At 37.2% G+C, this 23,046-nt stretch overlaps 1 protein-coding gene across 4 annotated transcripts in view; it reads left to right on the top strand.

Moving 5' to 3' along the window:
• SMC5 (structural maintenance of chromosomes 5) overlaps window positions 1-23,046 on the top strand; it is a 90,682-nt gene that overhangs the window by 13,987 nt on the left and 53,649 nt on the right. For all 4 annotated transcript variants that reach the window (XM_029919777.1, XM_029919776.1, XM_029919775.1 and 1 more), the window contains exons 4-8: window positions 4,867-5,029; window positions 5,985-6,119; window positions 7,581-7,721; window positions 9,073-9,234; window positions 10,195-10,266. In XM_029919777.1, coding sequence (XP_029775637.1) covers window positions 4,867-5,029; window positions 5,985-6,119; window positions 7,581-7,721; window positions 9,073-9,234; window positions 10,195-10,266 — 673 coding nt within the window. The remainder of the gene's footprint in view (window positions 1-4,866; window positions 5,030-5,984; window positions 6,120-7,580; window positions 7,722-9,072; window positions 9,235-10,194; window positions 10,267-23,046) is intronic.

Genomic DNA, 23,046 nt, shown 5'->3' with positions numbered 1-23,046 from the left:
TCAAGTAATTCAGGAGTCCCTGTACACTGAGGGTTATGGTTAGGGGCATGAGGTGAGGGACAGAGAGGTAAATAGGTAAAATACATATTATTTTAGGTGGTGATAAGTGCTAACGTAGAAAACTGAGCAGGACGCACTGTCTCTCTCAAAAATAAGTAAACGTTTAAAAAAGAAAAAAAAAACGGAGCAGGAAAAGAATGTGGGGAGGGAGTGCCAGAGTGAAGTTGATGGTAGTAAATAAGGTGACCAGGAAAATTCGGACCCAGAAGACAGTACTGGAGCAAAGACTTAAGAGGATTGGCTTGGGGATGTTGGGGAAATAGCATTTTGGCGTCTGCAGGGGCTAAGACTCCAGCGGTCTCTAGTGTGACTGCGTAGCATTGAACAAGAGAACAGTAAGAGGGAAGGTCTGGAAAGATCAAGGAGCCAACTCCTGAGTCTTGTAGGCCACTGTAAGGACTTCGCATTTATTGTGAGTGAGCTGTGAGCCCACCAGGATTTGCGCAGAGGCGTGGCATGTTCTCTGTGGCTTCTGTAGCGGTATTCACCTCCTTGGCTTTCCTCCCCTTGATTTGAGAAATTTGATTTGTCAGTTTTATTAGTCTTTTCAGTGAGTTCTGTATTGTTGTTTCTCTGTTATATCATCATTTTCTCTTTCATTAACTTTTTATACGTGTCTTTACCGATTGTTCTTTAAACTTTTGGGGTTTTTTTGCTCTTTTTCTAATTTCTGGAAATCAATTATTTGTTGTACACATGTGTAGTCTTTTATTTTCCCTAATATAAACAGGTTAAAAATTTCCATCTCAATACTGCTTGAACTCTGTCTCCCAGGTTTTGGTATATAAAGCATTTTCCTATTTTTCAGTTCTGAATATTTTCTTCGTTTTCTTTATGAGTTCATAATTAGAAGTTCTTTGAAATTCATATATAATTATTTTCTTATATTTTAGTATTGATTTCCACTCGGTGATAGTATCGTAGTAGAAAAAATATATGTTATTAAAAAATTATATCTGTGCTGTTCTACAGTATGTAATATTTCTGCATTATATACAGTTATATATATATATATATAGTCACGTTCCCAGCCCTTTGACATTTGTCAAGGCGTACTCACCCTAGTGAGCTTTCATAATTGTTACGCTCTGGGTTGAAAGAATGAGTATTCTGCTCTTGTTAGGTGCAGTGTTCTCTATTTGTCCGTTAGTTCACCTGATTGATTATATTTTTAAAACTTGTGTATTTTTGATTTGAGTCCTCAGATCGATTCTTTAATTACCGAGAAAGGTGTATTACATTATACCCCTGTGTGGATTTGTCAGCAGCATCCTGTCAGTTTTTGCTTTGTTTTCAGGATGTTATTAGTTGCAGCTGAGATTCAAATTGTTCGGCCTTCTAGGGAATTGAACTTTGTTGTTGTATACTGACTTCTTTGTCTTTTGATGCATTACCCTTAGGATGTTTAATTTGTCACTAATGTGGTTGACAGCTCTCTTTTTTAAGTGTTTTTCAGGTTTTATTCATTTATTTTGCTTTTTTTTTTTTTTTTTTTTTTTACACCTTTAGTATCTCATCTGAACAAGTTTGGCTGGTGGTGTTTATATTGCTTTTCCAAAATGCATGTGATCCATTACAGGTATTGGGTTACTTACATTTCCGGACGCATTTTTACTGCCTTGTTCTATGCTTTTTGTTTGTTCTACTTTTCAGTATTTCTTTTCTCTCTTGCCTTTATTTGGATTTTTGTTTTAATATTTTCTTTACTGTTTCAGAAATTATTCATTCTTGTTTTAGTGGTTGTTACAATTTTTAACATATATATTTGAATTTGAGTCTAGACTTAGATGTCTTTCTTTTCCTATTGAATAAAGACCTTAGATGACTTTTATTTGAATAACTTCTCTGAACTATTTTATCTTATCTTTTAAACTCCTTAAGACCTAATAGCTATACATAACTATCATTGTTTATTTAAAATTACTTTCTTTTGTTGTTGTTGCCTTGCTTTTTATTCTTGCATTTTTGTAATTTCCTCTGGGATCACTTTCTTTCTGTCAGAGGACATTTTTTAAGGTTTTCTTTAATGAGGATCTTCTAGTGGAACACTCCATTTTTGTCTGAAAATGATGATCTTTTGCTACCAATCTTGAAAGATGTTTATATTGTGTATAAAAGTCTACATTGATTGGTCTTTTTCTTTCTTTTTTTTTTTTAAGGTTTATTTATTTTTGGGGGAGCGCAGTCAGGGGAGGGGCAGAGAGAAGGGGACAGAGGATCGGAAGCAGGCTCTGCACTGACAGGCAGACAGCAGTCAGCCCAATGTGGGGCTCAAACTCACGAACCACGAGATCATGACCTGAGCCAAAATCTAGCACTTAGCTGACTAAACCACCCAGGGGTCCCAATATCTTTTCTTAACATATGCGAAGTATAATTGCATTGTCTTCAGATGTGAATCTGATCTTAGTTTCTTTGATAGTAATTCTTTTTTTTTTTTAATATTGTTTCATTTTTATCATCTATTTTTTAAAATGTTTTATTTATTTTTGATACAGAGAGAGACAGAGCATGAGAGGGGGAAGGGCAGAGAGAGAAGGAGACACAGGACCAGAAGCAGGCTCCGGGCTCTGAGCTAGCTGTCAGCATAGAGCCTGACGCAGGGCTCGAACCCACGAACGTGATATCTGACCTGAGCCGAAGTCGGAGGCTTAACCGACTAAGCCACCCAGGTGCCCCAGTAATTCTTTTTTTCTCAAGTGGTTTTTAAAATCCTATCTCAGTTTTTGGTGTTTTACAATTTTACACTATATTTTTAGATGTGGATTTGTTTTTTTTTTGTTTGGGATTTAGTGAGCTTCTTAAATTTATGATTTGGAAAGTTCTTATCTATTATCACTTTATGTATTGCCTCTGACCCATTCTCTGTCTCCCTTCCTTCTGGAACTGTTTTTTGTTTTTTTTTTTTAATGTTTATTTTCGAGAGAGACAGAGCACGAGTGGGGGAGTGGCGAGAGAGAGGGAAACACAGACTCTGAAGCAGGCTCCAGGCTCTGAGCTGTCAGCACAGAGCCCAGCGTGGGGCTCAAACTCACAAACTGTGAGATCATGACCTGAGCCAACCCACTTAACCCATGCTTAACCCACTGTGTCATCCAGGCGCCCCTGGAACTCCTTTTACATAGATATTAGGCTCTCTTATTCAGTCAGCTGTATGTCTTTACATCCTTCACATTTTTCATCTGTTTATCTTTGTGCTCCATTCTAGCCCATTTCCCTTTGGTTCTTTTTCAGATTAGATATAAGTAATATTTTCCATCTTCTGTTTCTTGAATTATAGTGAATATACTTATTCTGTATTTGTCCATTAATTCCAGTATGATTCTACTTTGCTATTTCTGCTTGGTCTTACTCTTGATGCTTTATTTTTGTGTATGTGTGTTTCCAGTAAGCCACTCCTTTCTCTTTGAACTTCATGTTAATTTTTTGAGGGGAAAGGTAGATTCCTGCTGAGGGAATTTTCCCTGACTTCTGCAGCAGACCATTCGATACTTGAAATCCAGGTCAAAATAATACACAATGCTCAGTTGGTGCATGGTGAAGCTAGGTATGTCGTGTAACTAAATTCAGTATACTAATCTGCTTGAGACTGGTTTTTGGTTGATGAGTGTCTCCGTCCAAGCCATAGTTGGAGACCGGCAGTTTACTTTGCAGTGTCTGGTGACGGTGGTGGTACACTTCTAGTTTACCCTGACGTGAGGGTAGAGTTTTCTGGGGGTGGTTTTTATGGATGGTTTTTATTAGGGTCTCCACTTCGGGGAGCTGTGGGCCTGGTCTGCAGCCCCTCTCCTGGGTAGTTATGAAAATGTGTAAGATTATTTGGTGGAACACATGCTCCGAGGGGAAAGGCCACTTTTCATTTTTCTACTTCTAGATCTCCACTTGCCCTGGGATTTTGGCCAGATTTACTTACTTTCGTGCTAACTCCTAAATGTGCTTATGAACTTATTTTAATATTATTTGTAGTTTACAGCAAGAAGATCAGAAAGGGTACTTCATTAGTCATTCTACTGGAAATGAAAATTTAAAACTACTTTTTTTTTGAGTTGTAAAATCTTAATGTTTGGAGTGTTCTGATTACAATATAGTCTATATTCACAACATTTACAAATTATTGTCATTTAGCCATTGAATACCAATAATTTATCTTTCTACCACATGCTGCTGATTCCCAGTGAAGAAGATGGATGGGAGGTGTGGAGCAGTAGTACCTCTAAAAGCAAGAAATAAGGAAATACCCTTCTTTCAGATTCTGTATTGCTCAATGGTCCTTTACAAGGCTGCATGTTGCGATCCCCTCTGCATTCAGAGGGGCGTACGTGCTGCGGGTGGTGTGAGCTGCCTGGATGGCTGGGCCGGCCTTGGTGCCTGGAAGTGCTTGTGCAAGAATTGGTTTCCATTCATATATTTCCCAAGTAGCGGAAGTTTCAGCGTTTACTTTGGATATGCTCTAATATGCCAACCCGTTTTGGATTGCAGTCAACGCATGTGATTGGAGAATGACATAATAACTCCAGATATATACATCCTCTGTCAGTGTTTGGAAATCAGTATTGGCATTTGTTGGAACAGCTTAAATAATTGTGATGTTGAGTAAGTGGTAACTTACGTGTGGTCAGTTAAGTGTTATTATCAATAAAATATCAAGATTTCCTTCTTTGGAGGGGCCAAAATATCAGAAGGAATAAAAATGATAGTAATAATCCTATCTGGCAGCCTTTGTCGCTAGAGAATTTTGGAAATTTTATTTCTAAAATGTTACATGTAGCTTGGACATAAAGATTTATAAATTATTTTTTTAACTAGGTTCAGAAATTCTGGAAATCTTATAATCACCCGTGAAATTGACGTGGCCAAAAATCAGTCATCTTGGTTCATCAACAAAAAATCCACAACCCAGAAAGTAGTGGAAGAGCAAGTTGCAGCCTTAAATATTCAAGTGGGCAATCTTTGCCAGTTTCTACCTCAGGTATGAGATGGGAAAATTGTGTGTTTCCTCTTCATGCCATAAGAGAATGTCAGTCCTTTTCAAGAGATGTTGTCATGGGTGCTATTTAAACTAAGCCTTGTAATGTTAATACCGTTCTTTGTAAAAGGTGGCCTTGCATCTCCTGATCTTATTGTAGTGATTTGGAAGATTTCAGTTAATAAAAAGTTGAAAGTCTAAATTACAGAATGTTATAAAGGATATAAAGTTGTATTGTTTTTAGATAGAATTACTTGGATGGCCATGTGCTACACTTTTGTAAGCTCTTAAAATTTTGTTAATAAAAAACTTCTTAATTGTGTTTTTGTATAAATACATCAAGTGTACTTGATACACTAGAACTCTTAAATCTATAGGTGTGCCTTCTAAAACTTTGTCATATTTTAAATTTGTTTAGTAAAAATATCCTGAAAAAGCACACTAAATGTTAAATCTGTGAGTGCTCATGACTGAATCATAGTTCATATTTTCCATTCGGAAACAATGATTTCATTACGTATGTCCAAATTAAATACACATTTAAAATTTGAAAGCATTGCTAGCTGGTGTCTGGTATCTCCAGAAGTAGATGTTTGAAATGTTCCTTTTTCTAAACTTCTAACATTCCAACTGATGAGTGGTAGATAATGATCATTTCAATCCAGGGAACTATTTTTTCTTTTATTCCTAAGCTATTTATTATGTATATATAAGTACTTTGCCTTAGAAATGTTGACGTAGAAATTTTTAAAAGGTTCTCAGAAAGAGGACAGTTCAGACCCTAAGTTTATCTTTCTTATCTTAAAGAATAGTGTATGAAGGACAACATTTATTTTAGCACATCTTATGTTTTTCTTTTAAATGAGTTTCATCTTGACAGGTGTGATCATGGAGTCGTATGTTTTGAAGATACTTAATAAATGATACTAGTTGGTGATGTTTAAATTTTGTGCTCTAGGATAAAGTTGGAGAATTTGCTAAACTGAGTAAAATTGAACTCCTTGAAGCTACTGAGAAGTCCATTGGGCCTCCAGAAATGCACAGATACCACTGCGAACTCAAAAACTTCAGGGAGAAAGAAAAACAACTAGAGGTATTTATAAAGAGACAACTCGTTTTTATTGTTCCTCCCTGATTTCTGTCTTTCACGATGTGGGAGAGTGAATAATAGCTCTGATTCATTGAGTGACTTCATATATTTGTGGTTTTTTCCCACCTAGCATTTCTTAACCACCTGCCAGAGCCAGGACCCAAAAAGCTGTGGGGAGTACAGCGGGTACCCTGTAGCTTTTGCTGTGGGTCTCTTGAACTATTTGTGTTTGTTCAGTTGCAGGAAGTTAGACTTTCTGAGTCCTTTTATAGCCTATCCTGTTAAAAGGTGTTTCGTTTAATGAATCATTTTCCATGTCCCAGGCACTAAAATAAATTTAGTAAATTTTTGTAATCAGATACATAATAAACAAATGCTTTCTCTTACATAACTGCCCATACTTAATAATGTGCATGTTCTTGTAACTTAATATTTATTATGCTTAATCAGAGTGAATGATGCGAAGAGTAGGAATTACTTTATCTTTCTCTAGATACTCTATTAAGTCTTGTTACCTTTGCCCCCGTAGAGTAGCTCCCCGCTTATTCATGCTCTTAGTTGCCTGCCATTTCAGTTACCCGCGGCTACTCAGGGGCCAGAAGCAGATAATCCTCCTGATGTCTCGTCATGGGTCAGCAGTAGTCTGGTGTTAAGTCACAGTGCCTCTGTCAGTCACCTCACTTCACGTGGCATTTTATCATTTCATGTCAGTCATTACAAGAAGAGTGACACCAGTACAGTATTTTGAGAGAGATCACATCCACGTGACTTTTATTACAGCACACTGTTACAGTCAGTCTATCGTGTTATTGTTAGTCTCTTGTGTGTCTCATTTATAAACTAAGCATTATCACAGGTATGCAGGTATAGGGAAAACCAGATATGTAGGGTTCGTACCTGTGTGGTTTTGGGCATCATCTGGTGGTTTGGGGTTGGCTTCCCCACAAAGAAGGGGAGGGACTACTGTATTCCCCCTGAAACACTGACCGAGGCCACTGCCTCCTCTCAAAGAACGCAAGCACATATCGTGCTAGGTTCTGAGTACATCTTGGCGTTTGTGAACTCATAGTCTGAAGGCCAGATTTTACCTTCTCTGATTTCTTAGTCCTTAAGTCATGGGTGTTCATAACCTAGTAATCTTAGTAATACTACTTTTCACATTCCAGCTTTTGTTGAACTTGCACTTATACTAAGTACATCGCTTCTGCCCTTGAGGGGAGTGGGGCAGATACCGGTCTTCTCTTTAGGCTGGAAGAGCCTAGGCGCATAGGTGTGGCAGGGTTTCCTCAGAGTAATGAATTGTAGCGCCTAGACCGGAACTTAGGTATGCATGTTAATGTTACACAGTTCTTCAGAACTGTGAAGTTCTTTATTGTGAAGGTTTGCTAGCATTGGCTGTTTCATTATTAAAAGGTTTGACCTGTTGTCTTTTCAGTTAAGCAACTTGTTATGTGTTTGTTTTAGACTTCGTGCAAAGAGAAGACGGAATATCTAGAGAAAATGATTCAGAGGAATGAAAGATACAAACAAGATGTGGAGCGGTTCTATGAACGTAAGCGGCATTTAGATTTGATCGAGATGCTTGAAGCGAAAAGACCATGGGTGGTAAGTCTCAGTTAGCAGAGGCAAAAATAATGATTCTTAGTGACTCTCAGAAAATCTGTGAAGAAGGCACTAATTGCTCTGTATTCAAATTAGGTGCTTTTATTCATTTCTGCCTTAAAAAATCATAAAATTTTTCTCTGTGTTATGATGTATCTGTTTTCTGTTACTCCTATCATGTCACAGATGACAGTTGATTATGCTCTTAATTCTCCCAGATTTGAGTCCTCAGCAGGTAGTTTTGTTGTATAAAATGTTAATTATCTAAAAATATTTACACATGTAAAACTTAACTGTTGGAGTGTCTGCAGGTCGCTGAGAATTTACTTGCTGTGTGTTACCCATACTGACTGCAGTCCAGGTGGACTTGCACGCCCTGCACTGTTCTTCTCTCCTCCTGCTTCCTAAGCTTTTGACGCTGCTGTTCTCTTCACAGTGAGAATAGTGTCTAAGCCCACAGATCGGGCTGAAGAGTCCGTTTCCTCAGTGCATTACTTTGTGACCAGTGGAACGAAGCGAGCTTAGGGTCAGGACGGAAATAATCGTGACTAGAACGGAAAAATGAGTGGCTCTGTTTGTTGCCTTACCCCCCACTGCCCTGTCACCCTATCCTGTCCCATACTCCCATTCATTATTCTAAACTTTTTCCTTTCTTCAGCTTGTTTGGACTACATTTTCCTATGTTCGTTACGAGTTTTAAAGCTGCTTTATCTTTCTCCTTTAAGTCTTTTGGTTTAATCCTTTTCTAAGATTGATTTCAATCTCTTTTTCATTTTTTAAAAATTTACTCTCATTCTTGTAATCTTCCTTTCCTCCTCCCATTCATTCTGACTGTGTGCTTATGCTTGCTTAGTACTCCACTTACTTTGTTATTTGTTAGCAAATATTTATTAATTCCTGTGGCATGACAAGCATCATTTTTACCCGCATGCTGCTTTTTGCTCTCCTGTTGACCCATTTTTCTGTTGTTTTGGTTTTCATTTTTATCTTGATAACTGAATTTATTTTGTTTAAAGTTCTGGTATCCCGTCTCTATTGAGACACTAGAGGAAAACGTTATTTTAGTAGCACTCGGTGTGTAAGTTTCAGAACCAGGCAGGGATGGACGTCGGAGTCTGGCCTAGTGACAGAGACAGGTAGTAAGAGAGTGTCAAGGCCTTAACAAGCCATTGTTGGAAGTCAGTGTATCTGAAGTTGCTTCTCTGGGCAGATTTTATTTACACTCGTGGACCTTCCAAAAAGACATCAAAAGGATATTTACGTAGATTTGGTTTTTGCCCCCACCTTGATTTTCGTATATGAGTTAGTTTAAGCTAATAGTGCATTAACTTCTGTTTCTTGAATTAATTGCAAGGAATATGAAAATGTCCGTCAGGAGTATGAAGGAGTAAAGCTGGCTCGAGACCGAGCGAAGGAAGAGGTCCGAAAACTGAAAGAAGGGCAGATTCCCATGACACGTCGAATTGAAGAAATCAAGAGGCAGCGTTACAGTTTGGAGGCTCGAATCAAAGAGAAGGTATTTTTCTGGCTCAGTTTTGGAGTTTCTGTATTTTATTTTAGCAAATACAGGAGCTATTTTGCAGGGCTCTTAAGGTATTTTGTAGATGGACTTGTAACTTTCATTCTTTACATTCTTAGCTGAGTTCGGCCACCACAGGGCTGTCGGGGTCTGCTCATCACGGTTGGACAGTTGTACTTCATAGAAATTCTGAGATACAAAAGGGAAAACTGAAATGTGATTGTTTTGATGAGAAGAGGCTTCGGAGTAGGGTTGCTAAACATTGAACTCCTTTTGTGAGTTTATTATAGAAGACCATATGTCTCCTACACTAAATAGTATAATGGCATATGGAATATTCCATCTACCAAAAAATGTGTTAAAGTTTAAACCTAAGGGGCACCTGCGTGGCTCAGTCGGTTAAGCAACGGACTCTTGGTTTTGGCTGAAGTCATGATCTCGGGGCTTCTGAGTTTGAGCCCCACATCGGGCTCTGAGCTGCCAGTGCAGAGCCTGCTTGGGATGTTCTCTCCCTCTCTCTCTGCCCCACCATGCATTCTCGTACTTTCTCTCGCTTAAAAATAAATAAACTTGAAAAAAATTTAAACCTAAATTAAAATTTTTTATGGTCATGTGTTTTAACATTAGGGAAATTTTGGAATTAAGAGATTTTAACAATGGTTTAAACTGTGGACCCCCGCTATCCTAATAGGATTGCTTTTAGGATCAAGTGAAATGACGAGATAATAAATGTGAGGACATAAACATCCGTATGCATACTGCTGCAGCTGTTTTTAATATCAATAGGAATGTCCTTTTGTAGATTTGCAAGTGACTTAGTTTTGTTTATGATTATGAATTTGGTTTGAAAGAAATCATGAACAATGTGGGTTAACTTAATATTTGGGTGGGTGGGCTACATACTTTGCTTGCTTGAGATTTTAATTAAACTCCCCTCCTTCTGGTTCAATCTTACAGGCAACAGATATTAAAGAGACGTCTCAAAAATGCAAACAAAAGCAAGATATTATAGAAAGGAAAGATAAACAGGTAAGATTTGGTATTGACATTTTTATTATGCTAACTTACCCTACCTTTCATGTTCAGGTCTGGATTATGGGACGACTTTTTGTTTGGGAATTGTGTAAAGTTTTCTTCATTCTCTGCTTCTTAATCTATGAGAGGTCCTAAGATCTAGAAGTAGAGAAGTTGCACTAAGGGTAATTAGGAAAAATTCTCAAAAGTACTCATTGGTGAGCATTATGGTCTTTGTGACTGGATAGCTGTAGTGTTTTAATGGTGTGATGGTAAAATTGGATGTAGTTACCTCAAAAGCAGAAATTAAATTTTAAGAGATTCTGTTTGTTAAGACTAGGACATTACAAAGCTAATGACAGAGCCTTAGTGCACAGGTGTGGGACTTGGTGGCAAAATTATTTTAGGATAACTGTTCAAGGAGACCGGCTTTTTAGCTGAGGGATCCCCAGCTGTAGGTGGAGTTTTGTTCTGTAGAACCATTCAGAAACTAAAATTTGATGTGCCTGTCTTAGGGAAAGGTGCATAGCCTGAGGCATTCCTGGCAGTTCAAGCTTTATGGTCATCTTCCACTTTTCAGCCTCGCCCCCTTTTCTGCGCCTTCCATCTTCAAAGCCCAGGCACCTCTCATTTAATTTCTTCAGAGAATAAACGTCAGATTTCCCTGGCAGAAGCTAGGCTGGCTGTGTTACGTGTCCCCTGTATGGATGCGGTGCAGGAGGTGGGGCAGGGCAGCCCTTTTGTACTTGACATCTCCTAGTTGCTGAGAGTCCCTGGGATTTGTGTTTTGTTTTTTTGCAAGAGTCCTCTTTTTTTTGTCCCTGTCCTTTTACCCCCTTTGCACTGTGGCTCCTGCGCTGGGCTGTTAAATTAGCCGTCTCTGTGCTGTCTATTCCTCTTCTGAATGTTATTGAAATCTCCAATTCCTGGTGCCTCCTGCCTTGTTCCCTCCGTCCTTGTGGGAGTGAACCTTTTTTTTTTTTTTTTTTTTTTGAGTTTAGGAGGGAAAAGGCATAAAGATTTCATCGTTAAAACCCCGACTAGGAATACAAATTGATAGATTGTGTAATTGAATCATCCTTATGTTTCTGTCACACATCTTACTTGGTATTTTAAATACCAAGTAAATTTTCTCCTGGAAAATCTTGTATTTAGGATTTTTTTTTGCACCATGTGAGATTGGCCTGAAATTTTGTTTTGTTTCATCCTAAACTGTTTCTTCAGTGTTAAGCAGACTTTTTAAGTAGTTTAATGCTTCTTGGACCAATATTATCTTGTTTTGCTCGAACATTTGTTAGGGCTTGTCATTTTTATAAGTTAGTTCATTCTTTTATTAACTTTTAATAAAATTTTAGGGTATAAATAGTTTTCCAGTTATCACTTGCCTGCGTTTCATATGTGTTGATAAGTGCATTTATTGCTTTTCCCTTTAAGATTTTCTATTTTCAGTTTAACATTTTCATTCATTTAAGGTTATATAGGAGTTCTTACTGTTTTAATTAAGTCTATGAATATGGAATTTCAAAACCTTAATGTAGAGTTCTGATTCTTTTCCTTGATAGTTAATAAATGTAGGCTTTATTGTAGATATTTTGAGATCTCTTTGGACTTTTATATTTGGTTTTATGCGTGTTCTGTATATATTCAAAAGAATGCATTCATTCAATGTGGAGTTTTCTATGTGTCTATGTATATGTATGTATGAATATACACGTGTTTGAACAGGTTTACTATGCTTATATTCAGATATTCTACGTACTTTTTTTGCCTGACTTACCCGTTTTGAAAGGGAAATACCTTCTATGAGTGTAGATTTGGCTACTTTGCCTCAAAATTGTATTAATTTTTGCTTCCTAGATTTTAAAACTATGATGTTTTGTTGCTTCTGCATCATGTTTTGATTTACTTGATCTGCTGTGAGTAGTAGATCCTGGGTTTTGTTTTGCGGTTTTTGTTAATTTCGTGTATTGACACTTTTTTCATACAGTTCCATTTACTGTTGTTTTCTAAGATTTCTCCAGTTTCCCTTAACACTTTCTGTTGTTGTTGATAAAGGTTTTCACATCCATTTTGTCCCTAAAGTTATATACTCTGAGCTTATTCTCCTGATGATACTTAAAGTTTAAATAACATGTTTTTAAGAGTTATCAGCATTTTTATTCTTCCATTTCATTAAGATGCTTACTCTTCCTCCACTCCATGTCAGTGTCCTCAGAAACTTGTCACTTACTTAAAATGTTATTTTTTACCGTCTGTGCTTATTTAGACTTAGTGTGTTTTATTGGTTAATTTGATCATGTTACCTGTTAGACTTCTTCTGCCTCTTGGGAGGTGGGGTTTTTTTCTTGCTAGGTATCTTCTGTGGGTGTTTTAGAGACATGCTTTGGTTGATGAACTTTGAGTCCTTTTATGTTGGAAAATACATTTTTTTGCACTCATTCTGGAATATTAATATTGCTGAATCACATTCTGAACACAAAATTGTTTTTTTTTTTTTAACACCTTGGCAATCTTTCCTGTGCGTCCCATGAGATCCAATATTGTTCCTGAGAAGTAGCAGATTCGAGAGACAGGCATACCTTTGAAGAAAAAAGAAAGGAAATTAAATCTGATTCTAAATGCTGAGAAACTGAGAGGGCGTCGGAAGTTTTTAAGCCAGAGAGAAACAGTATTTCATATATTTTTTTTTTATCAACAACGAGTATTGCCTTATGGAGAATGGACCGTGTGGGACAGAAAAGTAGAGAGTTTGGTTACGAGGCTGCCAAAGCAGGCCAGGGGCGTGAGAGTGGTGGCTTCCCCTCACGTGGTAGCAGGTGACCAGTGCATTTAGAAAACTGAACCACAGAATTTGCTCAGGGAGTAGATAGAAGGATTGAACTGTGGAGGAATCAAGGATCACATCTGATCTTTTGACTTCACAATTGGAGGGATAATAGTCCCTTTTATTGAAATGAGTATTGCTAAGAGAGTGGAAATGAAGAGTTCTATTTGACTATATAAAGTTTTATCCTTTTACTTTAAACCTATGTGTCTTCAAATCTAAATGTGTTTCCTGGGGCACCTGGGTGGCTCAGCCGGTTAGGTGTCTGACTTCGGCTCAGGTCATGATCTCCCTGTTCATGGGTTCAAGCCCCACATTGGGCTCTGGGCTGACAGTTCAGAGTCTGGAGCCTGCTTCAGATCCTGTGTCTCCCTCTCTCTCTGCCCCTCCCCTGCTCACACTCTTTTCTTTGTCTCTCAAAAATAAACATTGAAAAAAAAATTAAAATGTACTTCTGTGGATCATGGGTTTTTCTTTATCTTCTTGAAGTCAATATTAATATACAACATAACATTAGTTTCAGGTATACAACATACTGATTCAACAATACTGTTATGTTTCTCCTTGCTCGCCATGATCAGGGTAGTCACCGTCTACTATCATAGGATGTTATTTCCAGTATCATTGACTGTTTTCCTTATGTTCTTTCATTTCTGTGGTTTATTTTATAACTGCAGGTTTTTATCTCCTTAATTCCTTTTACTTCACCCATCACCCTATTCACTCCTTTCTGGCAACCATCAGTTTGTTCTTTGTACTTAAGAGTCTTTGTTCATTTGTGTTTGTGTTTTAGATTCCGTATATAAGTGAAATCATTGGCATTTGTCTTAGTTCACTTAGCGTAATGCCTTCTGAGTCCATTTATGCTGTTGCAAATGGCAAGATCTCATTCTTTTTAGGGCTAGTATTCCAGTGTGTGTGTGCACCCGTGCGTGTGTCTTCATCCATTCATTCACGGAGGGACGATGGACGCTTAGGTTGCTTCCATATTTTGCCTATTGTAAATAATGCTGTGGTAAACCTAGGGGTGCATATATGTTTTCAAACTTGTGTTTTCGTTTTCTTTGGGTGGTGGAATTACCGGATCTTACAGTATTTCTGTTTTTTGTTTTTAAGTTTTCAGGGAGCCCGTATACTGTTGTCCACAGCTGTTGCACCATTTTCTCTTCCTACCAGCAGAGCACAGTGGTTGCATCCTTGCCAACACTTATTATCTTTTTGATACTAACCTTTCTGACTGGTGTGAAGTGATTGTGGTTTTGATTTGCATTTCCCCGGTGGTGAGTGATGTTGAGCACCTTTTTATGTATCTTTTGGCCCTTTGTATGTCTCCATTGGGAAAATGTCTATTCAGGTTCTCTGCCCATGTGTTAATCAGGTTGGTTGTTTTTGTAGTTTTGTTTGTTCTTTTGGTGTTGAGTTGCTTAAGATCTTTATATATTTTGGATATTAACCTCTTATCAGATGGTATATTGACGTTGTGTTGCATGTAAACATCTTTTTATTCACTAGGTTGCCTTTTTGTTTTGTTGATAGTTTCCTTCACTATGCAAAAGCTTTTTATTTTGGTATACTCGTAGTTGTATTTGGTATACCAGTAGGCCTAATAATTTATTTTTGCTTTATTTTCCCTTGCCTGAGGAGACATAGCCATAAATACCTTGCTGAGGACAGTGTCAAAGAGATTACTGCTTATGCTGTTTTATAGGCGTTTTATGTTCAGGTAATTTAATCCATTTTTATTTGTGTGTGTGTGTGTGTGTGTGTGTGTGTGGTTTAAGAAAGGCCAGTTTCAGTCTTTTGCTAGTAGCTGTCGGATTTTTTCAACACCATTTATTGAAAAGACTGTCTCTTTATTGTATGTCCTTGCCTCCTTTGTTATAGATTGACTCTATAGGTGTATTATTTCTAGGCTCTGTGTTCTGTTCCACTTAGCAGTGTGCCTGTTTTTTGGACTGGTACCATACTGTTTTGATTACTGTAGCTTTATAGTATATCCTAAAATCTGGGATTGAGATACCTCAGCTTTGCTTTCTCTCAAATTTTCTTTGGCTCTTCAAGATTGTTTTAAATTTCAATTGCATTGAATCTGTAGATTGTTTTGGATAATAGAAGTTTAACGATATTAATTCTTCCATTCCATGAGTATGGTCTTTCATTTGTGTTGCTTTTGGTTTCTTTCATCAGTGTCTTACAGTTTTCAGAGTGTAAGTCTTTACCTCTTTGGTTAAATGTATTCCTAAGTATTTTATATTTTGGAGGTGTGGTTATAAATGGGATTGTTTTGTTAATTTCTCTTTTTGCCCCTTTTTTATTAGTTATGGAAATGCAACAGATTTCTTCATATTAATTTTGTATTCTGCATCTTTACTGAATTTACTTATCAGTTCTAACAGTTTTTTTATTGGAGGCGTTAGAGTTTTCTCTATGTTAGTATCATGCTATCTGCGAATAGTGACAAGTTTTACTTCTTTTACCAGTTTGGATGTCTTATTTTTCTTTGGTTGTTGCAGCTACAACTTGCAGTATTATGTTGAATAAAAGTGGTGATAGTGGATGTCCTTTTCTTGTTCTTGATCTTAAAAGGAAAGCTTTGAGTTTTTCATCAAGTTTGATGTTAGATATGGGTTTTTCATAGATAGTCTTTATTATCTGGAGGTATGTGTCTCTCTAATCATGAATGGATGTTGTATTTTGTTACGTTTTTTTCTGCATGTTTTGAGGTGGTGATATGATTTTTATGCTTGCTAATATGATGTATCACATTGATTGATTTGCAAATATTGAACCACCCTTGCATCTGTGGAATAACTTCCATTTGGTTGTGGTGAATGATCCTTTTAATGTGTTGTTGAACTTGGATTGCTAAAATTGTATTTTGTTGAGGATTCTGCATTTGTATTCATCAGGTACTTGCCTGTAGTTTTTTGCTTGGTTGGTTGGTTGTAACTTTGGTTTTGGTATTAGTGAAATGCTGGTTTTATAGAATGAATTCGGAAGTTTTCTCTCCTGTACCAATTTTTTTGAATAGCTTGAGAATAGGTATTAACTCTTCTTCAGAAGTGTGGTAGATTTCACCTGTGAAGCCATCTGGTCCTGGACTTGTTTGCTGGGAGATTTTTGAGTAGTGATAAGTTTCATTACTAATATTTGGTCTGTTTGAATTTTCTGTTTCTTCCTGATTCAGATTTGGGAAATTATAGGTTTCTAGGGATTTATCCATTTGTCTTAGTTGTTCTATTTGTTGGCCTTTATTTTTTCATAATATTTTCTTATTTGTATTTCTGTGGTGTCCATTATTTCTTTTCCTTTAATTCAGATTTTGAGTCCTCCCTTTTTTTTTCTTGATGAATCTAGCTAAAAGCTTATTGATTTTGTTTTGTCTTTTCAAAGAACTAGCTCTTGGTTTCTGATATCTTTTTTTATCATTCTATATTTCATTTATTTTTACTTTCATCTTTATCATTTTCTTCCTTTTACTATTGGGCTTGCTTGGTTCTTTTTCTAGCTCATTTTAGTGTAAGTTAGGTTGTTTGAAATTTTCCTTGTGGAGATAAGCCCTGTATCCCTATAAAATACCCTCTTAGAATAGCTTTTCCTGCATCCCAAAGATTTTGGCCCATTGTGTTTTCATTTTCTTTTGCTTCCATATATATTTTTTTATTTCCTTTTTAATTGCTTGGTTGACCCATTCATTGTTAAGTAGCATTTTGTTTAGCTTCCATGTACTTATGTTCTTTCCAGACTTTTCTTGTAATTGATTTCTAATTTTATACCATTGTAGTCAGAAAAGGTGCTTGATATGATTTCAGTCTTCTTAAATTTATTGAGACTTGTGTTGTGGCCCAGTGTGATCTATTCTGGAGAATGTTCCATGTGCATTTGGAAAGAATGTGTATTCTGTTTTTAGATGGAATGTATTGTACAATACATCTGTTAGATCCATCTGGTTAAGTGTTGATCAAAGCTACTGTTTCTATGTTGGGTTTTGTTTTGTTTTGTTTTTGGTTTGGATGATCTTATCCATTGATGGGGTGTTAAAGTCCTCTACACTATTGCTTTGTTATATTTACTTTATGTATTTAGGTGCTCTTTTGTTGGTTGCATAGATGTTTACAATTATCTCTTCTTGCTGGACTGACCTCTCTATCAGTGTGTAGTGCTTCTTTGTCTCTTGCTTTAGTATTTGTTTTAAAGTCTCCTTTGTATGTTATACATACTGCTACCTTTGCTTTTGTTGTTCTGCTTTGTTTTGTTCTGAATATCTTTTTCTGGGATTGAGATACCTTCAGCTTTGCTTTCTCTCAAATTTTCTTTGCCTCTTCAAGATTGTTTGTGTTTCCATACAAAGTTTAGGATTATTTGTTCTAGTTCTCTGAAAAAATACTCTTGATATTTTCATGGGAATTGCATTCTTTCTGTAATTGTTTACCAATATTAATTCTTCCATTCTGTAAGTATGGTCTTTCATTTGTGCTGCCTTTGGATTCTTTCTTCACTGTCTTAGTTCCCTTCACTTTGGTCTGTAGGTGTCTTGAGGTCTGAGGTGAGTCTGGAAGGCAGCACATACATGGGTTTTGTTGTTGTTGTTTTTAATCCATTTAGTCATCCTGTGTCTGTTGACTGGCACATTTAATCCATTTACATCTGAAGTAATTATTGATAAGTATGCACTTCTTGCCATTTTGTTTATTATTTTTTGGTTCTTTTTGTAATTTTCATTTCTTCTTCTCTTGTTCTCTTATCTTCTGGTTGAAAGCTTTCTTTAGTGTTATGCTTGTATTCCTTCCTGGGTTTTGTGTGTATATATTTTAGGTTTTTGATTTGTGATTACCACTGGGTTTGTTTGTAACATCATATGTTTGTAGCAGTCTGTTTTAAGTTGATGGTTCCTTAAGTCCAGATACGTTCTAAAATCACTACGTTTTTGTCCCCACTTCACATTTTATGTATATGATGCCATACTTTACAACTTTTGATTTTGGTATCCCTTGAATAATTTTTGCAGGCGTAATTGATTTTATTACTTTTTTTTAAATTAATAGTTGATTGCCAAGTTGGTTCCATATAACACCCAGTGTTCTTCCCCACAAGTGCCCCCCTCCATGACCATAACCCCCCATCCCCTTTCCTCCTCCCTCTTCAGCCCTCAGTTTGTTTTCAGTATTAAAGAGTCTCTCATGATTTGCCTCCCTCCCTCTCTCTAACTTTCTTTCCCCCTCTTTTCCCCTTCCCATGGTCCCTTGTTAGGTTTCTCCTGTTAGACCTAGAGTGAAAACATATGGTATCTGTCCTTCTCTGCCTGACTTATTTAGCTTAGAATGACACCCTCGAGGTCCATCCACTTTGCTACAAATGGCCAGATTTCATTCTTTCTCATTGCCATGTAGTATTCTGTTGTGTATATATACCACATCTTCTTGATCCATTCATCAGGTGATGGACATTTATGCTCTTTACATGTTTTGGCTATTGTTGAAAGTGCCGTTATGAACATTGAGTACATGTGCCCCTATGCATCAGCACTTCTGTATCCCTTGGGTAGATCCCTAGCAATGCTATTGCTGGGTCATAAGGGAGATCCATTGATAGTTTTTTGAGGAACCTCCACACTGTATTCCAGAGCGGGTGTACCAGTTTAAATTCTCATCAACAGTGTAGGAGGGTGCCCGTTTCTCCACATCCTCACCACAATCTATAGTCTTTTGATTTGTTCATTTCAGCCACTCTGACCCGTGTGAGGTGGTATCTCAGTGTGGTTTTGATTTGTATTTCCCTGATGATGAGTGACACTGAGCATCGTTTCATGTGTCTGTTGGCCATCTGGATGTCCTCTTTGGAGAAGTGTATACTCATGTCTTCTGTCCATTTCTTCACTGGATTATTCATTTTTTGGGTGTGGAGTTTGGTGAGTTCCTTGTATATTTTGGATACTAGCCCTTTATCCGATACGACATTTGCAACGATCTTTTCCCATTCTATCCTTTGCCTATTAGGTTTTTTTTTTACTGTTTCCTTTGCAGTGCAGAAGCTTTTTATCTTGATGAGGTCCCAATAGTTCATTTTTGTTCTTGATTCCCTTGCCTTTGGGATGTGTCGAGTAGGAAATTGCTGCGATTGAGGTCAAGGAGGCTTTTTCCTGCTTTTTCCTCTAGGGTTTTGATGGTTTCTGTCTCACATTCAGGTCCTTCATCCATTTTGAGTTTTTTTTGTATATGGTGTAAGAAGTTGGTCTAGTTTCTTTTTTTTTTTTTAATTTTTTTTAATGTTTTATTTATTTTTGATACAGAGAGAGACAGAGCGTGAGAGGGGGTGAGGCAGAGAGAGAAGGAGACCGAACCGGAAGCAGCTCCAGGCTCTGAGCTCTGAGCTAGGTGTCAGTACAGAGCCTGATGCGGGGCTCGAACCCACGAAGTGAGATCTGACCTGAGCCGAAGTCAGAGGACTAACTGACTGAGCCACCCAGGCGCCCCTGGTCTAGTTTCATCTTCTCCCTGTTGCTGTCCAGTTCTCCTAGCACCACCTGTTAAAGAGGCTGTCTTTTTTCCATTGGATACTCTTTCCTGCTTTGTCAAAGATTAATTGGCCATACATTTGTGGGTCCAGTTCTGGGCTCTCTATTCTATTCCATTGGTCTATGTGTCTGTTTTTGTGCCAATACCATACTGTCTTGATGATGACAGCTTTGTAGTAGAGGCTAATGTCAGGGATTGTGATGCCTCCCATTTTGGTTTTCTTCTTCAGTATTACTTTGGCTATTCGGGTTTTTATGTGGTTCCATATGAATTTGAGGATAGTTTTTTCTAGCTTTGAGAAGAATGCTGGTGCAATTTAATGAGTATTGCATTGAATGTGTAGATTGCTTTGGGTAGTAATGACATTTTAACAATGTTTATTCTTCCAATCCCTGAGCACAGAATATTTTTCCATTTCTTGGAATTTCTTTCATAAGCTTTCTATAGTTTTCATCATACAAGTCTTTTACATCTTTGGTTAGATTTATTCTTAGGTATTTTATGATTTTTTGTGCAATTGTGAATGGGATCAGTTTCTTGATTTCTCTTTCTGTTGCTTCATTATTGGTATATAAAAATACAAGCTATTTCTGTAAGTTGATTTTGTACCCTGCGACTTTGCTGAATTCACTGATCAGTTCTAGAAGGCTTCTGGTGGAGTGGGTTGGGTTTTCCATGTAGAGTATCATGCGAAAAGTGAAAGTTTGATTTCTTCTTTGCCAATGCTGATGCCTTTTATTTCCTTTTGTTGTCTGATTGCTGATGCTAGGACTTCCAGCAGTATGTAAACAACAGTGGTGAGAGTGGACATCCCTGTCATGTTCCTGATCTCGGGGAAAGCTCTGTTTTTCCCCATTGAGGACGATATTAGCTTTGAGCTTTTCATAAATTGCTTTTATAATGTTTAAGTAGGTTCCTTCTATCCTGACTTTCTCAAGGATTTTTATTAAGGGATGCTGTATTTTGTCAAATGCTTTTTCTACGTCTATCGACAGGATCATACGGTTTTTATCTTTTCTTTTGTTAACGTGATGTATCACATTGATGGATTTGCAAATATTGAACCAGCCCTGTAACCCAGGAATGAATCCCACTTGATCATGATGGATAATTCTTTTTATATGCTGTTGAATTCGATTTGCAAGTGTCTTGGTGAGTATTTTGCATCTGTATTCATTAAGGATATTGGCCTGTAGTTCTTTTTTTGTTGTTGGGTCTCCGTCTGGTTTGGGAATCAAAGTGATGCTGGCTTCATAGAATGAGTTTGGAAGTTTTCCTTTTATTTCTATTTTTTGGAATAGCTTGAGAAGGATGGGTGTCAATTCTGCTTTAAATGTCTGGTAGAATTCCCCTGGGAAGCCATCTGGCCCTGGGTTCTTGTTCATTGGGAGATTTTTGATAACTGATTCGATTTCTTCACTGGTTATGAGTCTGTTCAGATTTTCTGTCTCTTCCCGTTTGAATTTTGGTAGTGCATGTGCCTTTAGGAATTTGTTCATTTCTTCTGTGTTGTCCAGTTTGTTGGTGTATAATTTTTCATAGTAATCTCTGATGATTGCTTGTATTTCTGAGGGATCTGTTGTATTAGATCCATTTTCATTCATGATTTTGTCTGTTTGGGTTTTCTCTCTTTTCTTTTTGAGGAGCCTGGCTAGAAGTTTATCGATTTTGCTTATTTTTTTTAAAAACCAAATCTTGGTTTCATTGATCTGTTCAATTGTTTTTGTTTTTGTTTTGATTCTATATTGTTTATTTCTGCCTTGATCTTTATTGTTTCTCTTCTGCTGGGTTTGTGGTGCTCTTGCTGCTCCTCTTCTAGTTTCCTTAGGTGTGCGGTTAGATATTGAATTTGGGCTTTTTCTAGTTTGTTGAATAGGCCTGGATTGCAGTATGCTTTCCTCGTAGGACTGCCTTTACTGCGTCCCAGAGAGTTTGGATTGTTGTGGTTTCATTTTCATTTGTTTCCATATATTTTTAAGTTTCTTCTCTAATTGTCTGATTGGCCCATTCATTCTTTAGTAGGGTGGTTTTTAACCTCCACATTTTTGGAGATTTTCCAGACTTTTTCCTGTGATTGATTTCAAGTTTCATAGCATTGTGACCCAAAAGTGTGCATGGTATGATCTCAATTCTTTTGTATTTATGGAGGGCTGGTTTATGACCCAGTATGTGGTCTGTCTTGGAGAATGTGCCATGTGAACTCGAGAAGAAGGTGAATTCCCTAGCTTCAGGGTGCAGAGTTCTAAATATATCTATTAATTCCGTCTGTTCCATTGTTTCTTTAGTGGTTTTCTGTCTGGTTGACATATCCATTCCTGTAAGTGGAGTTTTAAAATCTGTAGTAAGCACATTCTTATCAATAAGTTTGTTTTTTTTGTAATTAGTTGTTTTATGTATGTGGGTGCTTCTGAATTCATTGCATAGATGTTCATAATTGTTAGCTCTTCTTGATGGAGAGACCCTGTAATTATTATATAATGTCCTTCTTCATCTTTTGTTACTGCCTTTACTTTAAAGTCCAGTTTGTCTGATAGAAGTATGGCTACTCTGGCTTTCTTTTGGTGTCCAGTCACATGATAGATATTTCTCCATCCCCTTACTTTCTTTTCTTTTTTTTTTTTTTTTTTTTACATTCCCTTACTTTCAATCTGAAGGTATCTTCAGGTCTAAGGTGAGTCTCTTGTAGACAGCAAATGGATGGCTTTTGGCTTTTTATCCATTCTGCTACCCTGTGTTGTTTGGAGCATTCATTCCATTTACATTCAGTGTTAGTATTGAAAAGTGGGTTTAGATTCATTGTGTTCCCTGTAGAGTTCATGTTTGTAGTAATGTCTCTAGTACCTTATGTTCCTTCCTATGTTTTCCTCATAGAGTCCCTCTTGGGATTTCTTGTAGAGCTGGTTTGGTGATGATGAATTCTCTCAATTTTTATTTATTTGGGAAAACCTTTCTCTCTCTTATTTTGAATGACAGGCTCGCTGGATAAATGATTCTTGGTCGCATATTTTTCCCATTCATCACATTGAAGATTTCCTGCCATTCCTTCCTGGCCTGCCAAGTTTCAGTAGATAGGTCTGTAACCACTCTGTTAGGTTTCCCTTTGTATGTTAGGGCCCTTTTATTCCTAGCTGCTTTCAGAATTCTCTTTGTCTTTATATTTTGCCAGTTTCACTATGATATGTCATGTTGAAGGTCGATTAAGTTACGTCTTAGGGGAGTTCGATATGCCTCTTGAATTTCCATGGCTTTCCTTCCCTAGATTTGGGAAGTTCTCGGCTATAAATTGATCTAGCACCCCTTCGGGACCTTTTTTCTTTCTTCTTCGTCTTCAGGAATTCATATGATACAGATATTGTTCTGTTTGTATCACTCAGGTCTCAAATTCTCCTTTCCTGCTCCTGTATCAATTTCTCTCTTTTTCTTGGCTTCCTCTTTTGCTAATTCACCTATTCTCCT

The sequence above is a fragment of the Suricata suricatta genome, chromosome 13, assembly GCF_006229205.1.
Source record: "Suricata suricatta isolate VVHF042 chromosome 13, meerkat_22Aug2017_6uvM2_HiC, whole genome shotgun sequence".
Classification (NCBI taxonomy): domain Eukaryota; kingdom Metazoa; phylum Chordata; class Mammalia; order Carnivora; family Herpestidae; genus Suricata; species Suricata suricatta.
This window is presented reverse-complemented; position numbering and strand designations above follow the sequence as displayed.